The 12152-nt window shown below is 39.5% G+C and overlaps 1 protein-coding gene across 9 annotated transcripts in view; it reads right to left on the minus strand.

Annotated features, from left to right (window-relative positions):
• The window catches only part of LOC109612281 (uncharacterized), a 518415-nt gene that overhangs the window by 152020 nt on the left and 354243 nt on the right, over window positions 1-12152 (minus strand). For all 9 annotated transcript variants that reach the window (XM_059129591.1, XM_059129597.1, XM_059129594.1 and 6 more), the window contains exons 7-10: window positions 11604-11816; window positions 11350-11510; window positions 11098-11233; window positions 3463-3599 (exon numbers count right to left, since the gene is read on the minus strand). In XM_059129591.1, coding sequence (XP_058985574.1) covers window positions 3463-3599; window positions 11098-11233; window positions 11350-11510; window positions 11604-11816 — 647 coding nt within the window. The remainder of the gene's footprint in view (window positions 1-3462; window positions 3600-11097; window positions 11234-11349; window positions 11511-11603; window positions 11817-12152) is intronic.

The raw sequence follows: 12152 nt of genomic DNA on the forward strand, positions 1-12152 counted from the left end.
CCAAAAACCGCAGAGCAACATTCGGGCTGCTTATGAGCTTCATGGATTTTAAAAATTTTGAGACTTTGTGGGGGAGGTACCAGATTGAGTGGATTGGATTGAGTTTAGGAAAATATTGGAATGTGTGAAATGTTAAGACAGTAGGATTCTAACATCACATTTTAATTATTAAAAATGTTTACCTTGATGGAGCGGACCAATATTATCCATTTTTGTACCAGACCTATAACTGACTAAAATATTAGGATTTGCCAAGTTGGAACAAACCCGGATTACCGCTTCTCCTCCTGCGCAGAATAAAATATATACATATTTTTTTATTTTTTGACCTTGTATGGGGGAGGTACCAGAAGGGGTGGACCGATATTGTCAATCTTAACACCAGACCTTGAGTTAATATAAATATTTGGATGTCTGAAATTTGAAGGCAATCGGATTCTTACATCACATTTCATAAGAGTTTTAATTATTCCGAATTTTGACCATTTTTGGGGGAGGTACTTGATGGAGCGGACTGATAGCACTGACCTAAATATTAGGATCTGCAAAGTTTGAGCAAAATCGGAATACCCTTCTCTTTCTGTGCATAAAATATATATTTTTTGAATATTTCGACCTTTTGTGGGGGAGGTACCAGAAGGAGTGGACCGATTTTGCCCATCTTAACACCAGACCTTGGGTTAATATAAATATTGGGATGTGTGAAATTTGAAGACAATCGGTCTCTTACATCACATTTTATGAGAGTTGTAATTATTCAAATCTGGCCATTTGTGGGGGAGGTACTTAATGGAGTGGACCGATATTGTCCATTTTCACACCTAACCTAGCACGGATACAAATATTAGTATATGCAAAGTTGGAGCAAAATCGGATTATCCCTTCTCTTTCTGTGCAGAACATATATTTTTTGAAAATTTCGACCTTTTGTGGGGGAGGTACCAGAGAATATTGCCCATCTCCGAACTCAATCTAAGATTAATAAAAATATTACGATGTACCAAGTTTGGACCAAATCGGATACTCCCTTCGAGAGTTATTGTGCACACCAGCCAGACAGACGGACGGAAGGACGGACATCGCTAGATCGACTCCAAATGTTCTGAAACGGATTTTGTCCAAAGAGACCTAGGGTCTAAAACCATTATTTCGACTAGGCACGTTTTGACCGTATCAAATTATATATACCCTCGGTAGCCATATGACTGAGGGTAAAAAAATTAAAAATATGGTGTTTTACTTTGTTGTACTTTTTTTATCTCACCCTGTATATAAAAGCTCGTACGCCTTTCTACAGAAAATCTCGGAGGTTTCAGCGTTTCATATCCTTTCAAGCAGAAGACCTCGTCGGTCTTCCTGCAAGAAATCACATAGAAAAGCAGACTTCATACGATTTTCTTGAGAAGACCTTATTAGACTTGTATTTTTAGAGAAGACGCTATTAATGATTCTAAAGAAGAAATTGTAGACATTCTTATTAAAGGACACATAAAATTTCCTTTACAAGTTCTTATGCTTTATTTTACGGAATATCTTAGAGAACATATTTCATTGTGCTTATATTTTGTCTAATATTATTCGTTATGGGTCTTCCTATGTCAGACCTCATCGTCTTAGAACAAATGATGCAAAACAAATATATAAGTTACATCTACACTTGAGGCAGGACCTTTATTTTCTTTCAAGGACACAATAAACAAACGACTAGATTTACAGGATAACGACAAGATTTATCGTTCTTTCGGAATCCTTATTAGACCTCTCATTTTAGGGACCACAACCTCATACATTCTTCAATAGAATTCCTTATGGGACATCCTATGAAAGTTTTAAAAAACCTTTTTTCAGAAGTGTTTATATATCGTCTTATATTAATCCTTAGTATACTAGACTTAATAAAAAATACATATATCCTCCTCCAAAAGACCTCACCATCTTACTGATAGAAAACCCAATATCTACACATATAATGACGTCGAATGAAATTTTCCCCTTCTCCCTCAACTTGCAATACTGGCAGCAGTCACATTTCCTTTCAAGGACTCAATAAACAAAGTAATTAGAACGTGTATTACGGCACACAGTTTATCTTCATTATCAGTGCCAATATCACAACGATTTTTGGACATCATTACTAACCCGGAATTTTCGTTTTTGCTTCTCCTTTTAATGGGCACCTTTAAAGTGGCGACAGAACTTCATTGGCAATTGTCCTAATCTGTCATATAATTCTACTTTTTTATAACAAATACCGTGTAAGGGGGTGTGAAGGGCAGAGGAAAACTAGGCTAAGTGCCAAATAACTTTTCAAATAATCTGTCCTACAGACAGTGTGTAACAGATTCCATATATGATACCATGCCATACACCCTCTGTGTGCAAATTCGCTCACCCCACCTCTCTCACTCCCTTTATATGGCAGAGGAAACAAGCTGGCCAGAATTATTTGTCTGACGCTGACCGCATGTTAGTCCCTGGGGCTAATAACTAGGCATAGGCAGTAGCAGCTAGTGAGTGAGTGAGCATAATGGCAATAGAATTGATAATAAAAAAAAACAAGTCAAGGATAACGGTGATGATATAGAACACAGCTGGCAAAGAAATCATATTGCCTGCCCAGCCATAGCCCCCATTGCTTAAGCGAACTCTTCTCCATGGGCTTTAAGCAACAAATGCTTGTAAATAAGAGTGCGTTGCGTCTTTTTGGCCATAAGCAACAGAGTGGTATGGCATGACAGTGGCAGAATAGGAGTTTCCTTTGCTTTGGAACCGATGGCATTGGCGTTGTTGGTGTTTTGGCCTAGCCAAGGCATGACCTGACCTGTGTGGCGCATTAAATCCGTTTAAAACAGATTGCGTCAACTAAAAATCTCATATAACACGAAGCCAAAGTAAAAGAAAACTGATTGGATGATGTCCCCCTCTTCCTTGCCCAGCTAAAGAAACAAATGCAGGACACTTCAAACATAAAACATAATGGCAAGTGAGCCGGAGCCCCAGAGAAAGAGGGAGATTATGGCAGGAAGAGAAATATGAACTTTTCAAACGGCGATAATGTGGTGGCAACATATTGCGACTTAACGAGATAAATGTCAGCCTTTGGGGCATTAAAATGCCTTTTCAAAGCACCACCACCACCATCATAATACAGCTTCTGGACAATGTTCAATAAAGAATGGGGAAAAAAAGAGAGAACAAAACTAAAATAAAACATCCTTATTAAATGTGACTGCATTGCAAATTAACCAATATTGAATAAGTTTTTTTTTTCTTTTTTATTTTATTTTGGTTTTATTCCTTGGCAACTGGGACCCTTGTGTTGTTGGGGGGAAATCTTCAAGGAACGACAGGGGAGACATGGACCACTCTCCCCTTCCTTGTTCAATACCCTGGTCATTAAAACAATTCCCCGTAAAGAAATTCAAGCCATTAAAGCGCAAAGAAAATGTACTCTCTACTTACGTTTTTAAACCATGAATACGATGTTACGGGTGGCCTGGCATCGGCACGACATTTGAATGTAACATTTTGTCCTTCAGCTCTGGTTACTACGCGACTTGGATCTTCATTGGCCAAATGTACCGAAACCGTTGGAGGATCTGAAACGAGAGTAAATAAGCGAAGTAGGCAATCATGTTATTGACGTCAGTACGTGCGGTGGGTTGTGGTGTGTGTGTGTGGGGGGGGGGATGAAATAAATTGGCCAATTGAAAGCCGGACAGAATTTAATGAACGTTCACAAATTGAATCATAAAAAGCTTAATAATAAATTGAAATGGCTTTAAGAGAAGGTAGGCTGCTCCTTGTCCGATAAGGCCGATGTATAAGTTTACCCACATATAAGCTAGAGCATAAGTAAAGCTATTTAGGCAAAACTAGCGGCAACAAATTTAAGAGTACATGGGCAAAATACGCCTTGTAAATCTTCTACAGACGTCAATCGAAGAATTATCTTTCACAGATCTTCGACTAATAAAGACAAGGTTTTGTGCAAACTTTTTATAAGATTTTCGAAGAGAGAAGAACATGTAAATTGACCAAAGAATAACAAAATTGATATCCTATAGACAGAATATAGCTCTCTAAACTAATTCTCACAGCTCTTCTTCATATAGAGAAGCTTGTGTTCCAATCGACGAGGCTTGTCCACAGGCAACATTCTTTGCGTCAATTGAATTTTGTACGGGAACAAATGCAAATCAACGCGAATAATCCGTTGTAAAGTAGACCGAGCCATGCCCAACTGCTGAGAACGGCGTTTTTGGGATGTTCTTGGGGACCTCTCAACACTGGCTCGTATGGCAGCGATATTCTCGGCCGATCGCCTTGGTCGAATTTTATATGGCCTCTTCGGATTAGAAAGAGCCTTACCAGTCGAAAATTTTTCGTATAAACGCTTAATGGTGTTCTTAGAAGGCGCACTTCTCACATTTTTTAATGTTTTAAAAGCACGTTGAGTTTTGACAAATGACTTCTTCTGTTGAATGTAAATTTCAACTATTTCAGAGCACTCGCGTGGCGGTTATTCTTCATTGTAAAAATCTGCTTGGACTGACGCTTCAAACGCGGTATGTCATTAACCGATGTGACATCTCTGTAAAAAGTTATGGCGTTGCCAGATGGGTCCATCGAATATGGGCAACCCTGTAGAGAGAAGATCCCATATAGACAGAAGAGTTCTTCTAAACAACAAATAGCTTGTAGGAGAAGAATCGTTGCAGCACTTCTGTAGAAAGAAGAGTTATTACCCTCTACTGTGAACAGAGGAATAAGTGCAGCTCTCTACGGATAGAAGAGTCAGTGCAGATCACTACGGACAGAAGAGTCAGTGCAGATCCCTACGGACAGAAGAGCAAGTGCAGATTCCTACGGAGAGAATCTCAGTGAATCAGTGAATCTCTTTTACGGACAAAAGAGCCAATCAATCTCGTCTACGGACAGAAGAGTCTGTCAGTCAGTCTCATTTACGCACAGAAGAACCAGTGGACAGAAGAACCAGTGAAGCTCTTCTGTGACCAGAAAACCTGGGACCGATCTTCTTTGGAGATATGTAACATCTCTCCTATGGAGAAATCAGACCTGTTACAGAGCCTCTACTGGGTGAGATGAAAAAACAGCAATCATTTTCAAACTGCTGTCATTTCTACGCTACTCGTCCGACACCTGTTAAAATTATTCCAGTGACAGATCATTATATTGTTTACAAGCGTACAAACGCATTTTGGTGGGAATTTTCCAGAAAAAAAGTTATCCGTGACGGAATTCAAGCGTGATTTTTTTATATTTGGCTGGAAAACCACAAGTGGCCATCGTTAGAGCACTCCAGCAGTTAAATGTGAATAAATCTTTTTTGCTCGTTACCGTGATACTGGTAGCGTAGCCCAACGTCAAGGGAGTGGACGGAAGAAAACAGCAACGTCAGCAGAAATGGTTCGAACAGTAAAGAAGCGACTTGATCGAAACCCGCATGGCAGTGGGCGAAGAAATGGCTCGTGAGCTGAACATATCACAATATTCCATTCGGCAAATATTGGAAAATGAGATCGAGGTAAATCCATTAAAATTCCAAAAACTGCAAGACCTTACACCCAATAGAATAAAAAAGACTGAAAAGAGCTAAGGTGTCGCTTCGCTTGACCGAAACTGGCCGACCGAAAGTGCCGAACATGGTTTTTTCCGATGAGAAAACATTCATTGTCCAGCAGTTTGCAAACACACAAAATTACCACGTTTACTTGTCAAAGAGGTAAGCTGAAAATGTGCACCTTTTGTTGGCCACCAGAACTCAAGCGCCGGCCATGGTGATGCCATAACAGCCGATGGTCGCTCTCCGCTCGTATTAATCGACCGTGGCATCAGAATAAATGCCGAAAGCTATCACGAAAATATTTTGGGCACGTAAAAATTTTGGCCGCCGACCTTGGACTTTCCAACAGGACTCAGCACCATCGCCACCCAAGAATGGTAACAAAATGAGGTTCCTCGCTTCATTTTTAGCGCTCAATGGCCATCAAAATCTCCGGATACCAATCCGTTGAACTATTGTGTCTGGAGTATTTTGGAAAGCAAAAGTGGGCCACCAAAACAGTCGATGGTGGCTCTCCACTCGTATTAATCGACCGTGGCATCAGAATAAATGTCGAATATTATCGCGAAAATATTCTAGAGGGTATATAAAAGCCTTGGGCACGAAAACATTCCAACAGGAGACAGCACGCAATGGCTAGAAAGTTGGGTTCCTCGCTTAATTTCCAACGCAAAATGGCCACTAAAATCTCCGGATACCAATCCGTTTTGTGTCTGAAGTATTTTGGAAAGCAAGGTTGGCACTAAAAAATACCTCAAGCAAGCGCTTCGCCAGAAATGGGCCAAAATACCGCAGAGTAATATTCGGGCAGAGTTTGACGGTTTCGTTGGCCGTTTGAAGGCCATAAATCGTGCCAAAGGTGACCAATTCGAACAAATCTATACTTATTTTACAGCTCTGTTATGATTGGAAAATCTTTCGGTGTTCGAGCAGCGTTACATCACATCAAATTTTTGGTTTTTTAAAAATTTGCGGGCACACTTATTTTCATCTTCCCCACAGTACAGGGTTGCCCATATTCGACGGACCCATCTGGCAACGCCATAACTTTGACAGAGATGTCACATCGCTTAATGACATACCGCGTTTGAAGCGTCAGTCCAAGCAGATTTTTACCATGAACCAATACACGGCACGCGAGCGCTCTGAAATAGTTGAAATTTACAATCAGCAGAAGTAGTCAATTGTGAAAACTCAAGGTGCTTTTAAAACATTAAAAAATGTGGGAAGTGCGCCTTCTAAGAACACCATTAAGCGTTTATACGAAAAATTTTCGACTGGTAAGGCTCTTTCTAATCCGAACAGGCCATATAGAAGTCGACCAAGACGATCGGCCGAGAATATCGCTGCCGTACGAGCCAGTGTTGAGAGGTACCCAAGAACATCCCAAAAACGCCGTTCTCAGCAGTTGGGCATGGCTCGGTCCAATTTACAACGGATTATTCGCATTGATTTGCATTTGTTCCCGTACAAAATTCAATTGACGCAAAGAATGTTGCCTGCGGACAAGCCTCGTCGATTGGAATGGGCCCAAAAAAACATGGGTTCGTCGAATATGGGCAACCCTATATCTCCCACACCTATTAAGTTGTTTTTTTTTTATTTTTTTTTTTTGTGTTTTGTGGGGGGGAGGGGGGGGGGGGTGAATAAAACAAAATACCTCCGTCCATAAAAGAAATTTAGTTCGGTTTGCATCACTACAATTAGATTGCTTTTCTCAGTGTTTGACTGAATACTGAGTGGTTATTCGAGCTATTCTAAGCCATTAGTTACGGTTGTGTTAGCATTCAGTCATTTCATTTCATGCTTGCTTTTACTTACACTACACGTTCATTTCGAAAAGAATACGACGAAACGAAAAACGCACGAATTTGTGTGTGCTTTCCAGTTTCATCCGACTCCTATCTCCTATCCAGGCGTTTGCAGTAACTAGGAAATTTTCTTCTTGGAGCAGCATGTACACCAGCATAGAAGATTGCTGAACAAATGGCTACAATGGTCCATTATGTGGCTTGTTCCTTTGTGCCTAAGTTTGTGTGTGTGTGTGTGTGTGTGTGCTTTAAGAATGCCAACAGAGAAAACTGCTGACGCGTTTGGTGAATTATTAAAATGCTTTGCTTTCGGGTCTAGGGTCTAGTTGGTGTCTTACAAATCGAAGTACTTTACAAAGTAAGGTTGGGCTAGGGAATGTATTCCAACAATGGATGAAAGTAAGAGATATGCCAACTATTACGCTATGCTAAATGAACTACAACGCAGACCACATTGTTTGCTTGAAGAACTTTTTAGGGTTGGTTTCTCCAAAAAGACAAGGACCTAGTTTAGCCCCTCTCCAACCATTCGTTAACAAACTAGCCATCTTCGTACTATGGTAATTGTGGAATATGTGTACGACCATGATGATGACGACGACGACGACCACATTCACCATTATTCTAATACCATATTTAATAGACTAGAACCAACAAATAAATGTCATTGTCTTTCGATATACTATATATATATATATTGACAGAGGTCTATGGCCATCGACAAATCGACCAAGACAAAGGCCAAATACATTGAAGTACTCATAAAAGAGCTTAAACACGCACATTTCGCTACTCTATTCGTATTCCTGGCCAATAAAATCAAATAGGAAATTGTGTATTTTCCATAAATTACCCAGTAATTACTAAAGTGTAGCGTTTTATCTATGGCCAATGATTATTAAATGGGAGAGCTAAATGGAGTGGAATGTGTCATTGAAATCAAAGCAATCAACCAGCTAGCCAGCCAATTCATGGAAACCATGAAATGGAGAAGGTTATGGTATGGTAGCCATTCAATTGGATGCCAATTTTATTGTAATGGACACGAATGAATATATTGATGGCTTTGTTAGATGTATTACTTCCAAATCCTCTTTAATATATCTTCTTGGCTGCACAATTATTTCCCTTAGTGGCGGAGAATTTCCTTTTTGGCAGGATTTGTTATCAGTAATGGCAATGTGGTTGGTTTTGACCAAAACAGAGGAAGGAATAAAAAAAACTGGTCGGTTGTCGTAAAACCGCTGTATAAATATTCGACCACATAGAAGCCTTCTTTATCTTTTCTTTTCGTAGAAAACATGAAGCTCTTTTCGTAAATGAAGACCTGAAGGTCTTCGTTTAAAGAAGATGTCTTACTTTGAAGATGATACGGAGGTCTTTTCTTTGATCTTCTCGTAGAAGAAGGCATGAAGGTCTTTTCGTGGAAGACAACCTGAAGATATTAAAAGGAGATGTACCGAATGTCGTCTAAATAGAGAAGTGCTGGAGCTGCTGATTTTAGCTTAGACTCCTCCTAAAAGAGCTGCTCGCTTTCTGCTAGATCAACTGTTTGTCTTCTCTTAGAAGAGTTGCTGGTCTTCTCAGAGAAGAGATTTTGGTCTTCTCAGAGAAGAGCTGTTGGTCTTCTCAGAGAAGAGCTGTTGGTCTACTCAGAGAAGAGCTGTTGGTCTTCTCAGAGAAGAGCTGTTGGTCTTCTCAGAGAAGAGCTGTTGGTCTTCTCAGAGAAGAGATGTTGGTCTTCTCAGAGAAGAGATGTTGGTCTTCTCAGAGAAGAGATGTTGGTCTTCTCAGAGAATATATGTTGGTCTTCTCAGAGAAGAACTGTAGTCTTCTGAGAGAAGAGCTCTTGGTCTTCTTAGAGAAGAGCTGTTGGTCTTCTTAGAGAAGAGCTGTTTCTTCTCAGAGAAGAGCTGTTTCTTCCTAGATAAGATGTGTTGTCTTCTCAGAGAAGAGCTATTGGTCTTCTCAGTGAGGAGCTGTTGGTCTTCTTAGAGAGCAGTTGTTGGTCTTCCCAGAGAGGATCTATTGGTCTTCTCAGAGTAGATCTGAAGTACTTTTTCCAGAAGAGAAGAAGTTATTTTCCCTAAGAAAGGGTGAGGTCTTCCCAACAAAATATCGTAGAAGTTTTCTCCCTGGTGAACTTGAGGCATTTTTATACCATATACCACAAGGTGGTCAGGGTATTATGTCTTTGTGCATTTGTTTGAATCAGGCAAAAGGAAACGAGATAGACCCATAGTTCCTTTTGATGATATGCATAGAATCACATTCTGAGTCGATTTATGCATGTCCGTCACATTCTGAGTCGATTTATGCATGTCATCTGTCCATGTATTTTTGTAAACAAAGTACAGTTAGCATTTATTGCCCTATCCAGATTTTGCACAAATCATTTGTTTGGCCCAAGGACGAACCCTATTGAAATTGGAGATAATCGGTCAAAATTTAGATATAGCTCCCATATATATCTTCGTCCGATTTGCCTTTTATTGTGCACCAAACGTGTAATATCAGTCCGAATTGTGTGGAATTTTGCACGTACGATCAGATTGGACCTAAAAATAAGTATGCCAAATTTGATCGAAATCGGTTCAGATATGGCTATAGCTCCCATATATATTGTTCATCCGATTTGCTATCTTTGTCCTCCGCAGCCGTAATATGCACTCTGTAACAACAATATTTGGGGAAATATATCAAATACAGCTCAGAAATACATTTGCTAAATTTTATCGAGATCGGTTCAGATTTGGATATAGCTCCCATATATAACTTCGTCCGATTTACCTTTGATTGTGCACCAAACGTCTACTATTTGGCCAAATTGGATGCAATTTGGCACATGTGACCGAATTGAGTCTAGAAGCTAGCACGTTAAATTTGGTGAAGATCGGTTCAGATATAGCTAAAGCTCCTATATATACTGTTCATCCGATTTGTCATATTTGTTACCCACAGCCGTAATATGCACTCCAACGAGTGCATACCCACGATATTCAGGAAAATATATCAAATACAGCTCAGAAATATCTTTGCCAAATTTTATCGAGATCGGTTCCGATTTTGATATAGCTTCTATATAAATTTTTATCCGATTTCAATTGTGCACCAAATGGAAAATACAGGTCCGAATTTAAAAGATACAAATGCTTCGGCATATTTAGTTCTTTGAACTTTCAATTATAAATATAATCATAGCGTGTATGATTGAATTCTCCCATAAAAACTTTTAATTGTTATGCGCAGCTCTACTAAATAAGCAAAGTGGTGTAGGGTATCATAAAGTCGGCCCCGGCCGACTTTATGACTTTCTTTACTGGTTTTTTTCTAAAAGTGTTTAAAATCTTCCACATGGAAGAGCTAGAGTCTTTCTCCTAGAAGAACTGGAGGCCTTTTCCCAGAAAGTATGCATTTCTCCTTGTCGAAGTGTTTGAGGTCTTCTCTAATATGACTAAAATTCTTGAAAAGTCAATTTTTTGGAGAAATAGTAACATTGAGATCAATCTTCCCCAAAATCAAGATAACAACAATAATAATATTGACAATATTCCGGCTGTTGTTGTTAGGTGGGTGGTTATCGCTATAGTTGGTGTCAGGAAAACTACAAACTTAACATTTGCTGACAGGCAAGAACTTAACAAGTGAAATAACAGAAAAACTCAAAAGAAACATCCAAAAGAAACTTGGCCAACTTACATGCCACACGTATGATACGTTTATCTTCGATGGCGCCACCAGAAAAACGTAGATTCGTTGCACGACATGTTAGCTCAGCGTTATCATTCTCCGAGGTTACCTTTAGTGTCAGTATGCTGGTTGTTTTATTTGAATCCTAGAGAAAAGTTCGAAGAAAAAAGAGAAAGAAAACATAAAATAAGATATTCGAAAGGATATTCTTGGTGTGCTCCAAACAAACAAACAAACATATGTGTGGGTTTCGGTACTAACCTCCCGCACTGTCACCTCGGGATTGCGAATTGGCTCACCATCCAATAGCCATGTGATTTTGGCTGGCGGATGAGAGCCCGTTGTCTCACATCTAATTGGCACTGGATGTCCTGCTGTCAGCAAATCATTTGGTGTTACAATTTTCACTTTTAAAGGTTTCACTGAAAGGCGACAGAGCAAAATAATGAAATTTATCAAAGGTTAGCAGTTTTCTTTGGTTTTTTTTCCTTGGTGGTAATATTGATATGACTTACAATAGACTTGCAAGGCAACTTCCTTTGTCACCGGCTCTATCAGCTTGGTGCCTTGGGCACGACATTGAATTTTCGCTCCATAGTAATCTCTGGGCGTTGTGCCAATCAGCAATTGATTGACAATGACGGTGGCTCCTTCTTCAGTGGATGTATGGCTGGTACCAATTAATTCGGTGTCTCCCATCCACCAGGTGACTTTTGGTGGTGGGCGACCTGTGTGTGGGAGAAAAAGGAAGAATGTTGATGAAATATTTACGTTATAATAGAACTTGTGTTTTGTTTTTATTTTAATTTCAGCTTTAAAGGTCATTAACAGAATTGTTGCTTTTTGCAAGTATTTGGAAAATCTGTTGCACACATATTCAACTGCCAACCATGTTGGCGAATATTCAAAGTTTTCGTCCGTATTTCAAAATGATAAGCATGAACCACATTGATTAAAGATTTTTGTCAAGATTCATATAATAGCTAATATCAGAAGATTCCTTAATGTGTAGCGCTCATCGGAACTTGGACTATATTAAACCAGTAAGGAAAGGTCAAAAGTCG

Source organism: Musca domestica, unplaced genomic scaffold (genome assembly GCF_030504385.1).
Source record: "Musca domestica strain aabys unplaced genomic scaffold, Musca_domestica.polishedcontigs.V.1.1 63, whole genome shotgun sequence".
Classification (NCBI taxonomy): Eukaryota; Metazoa; Arthropoda; class Insecta; order Diptera; family Muscidae; genus Musca; species Musca domestica.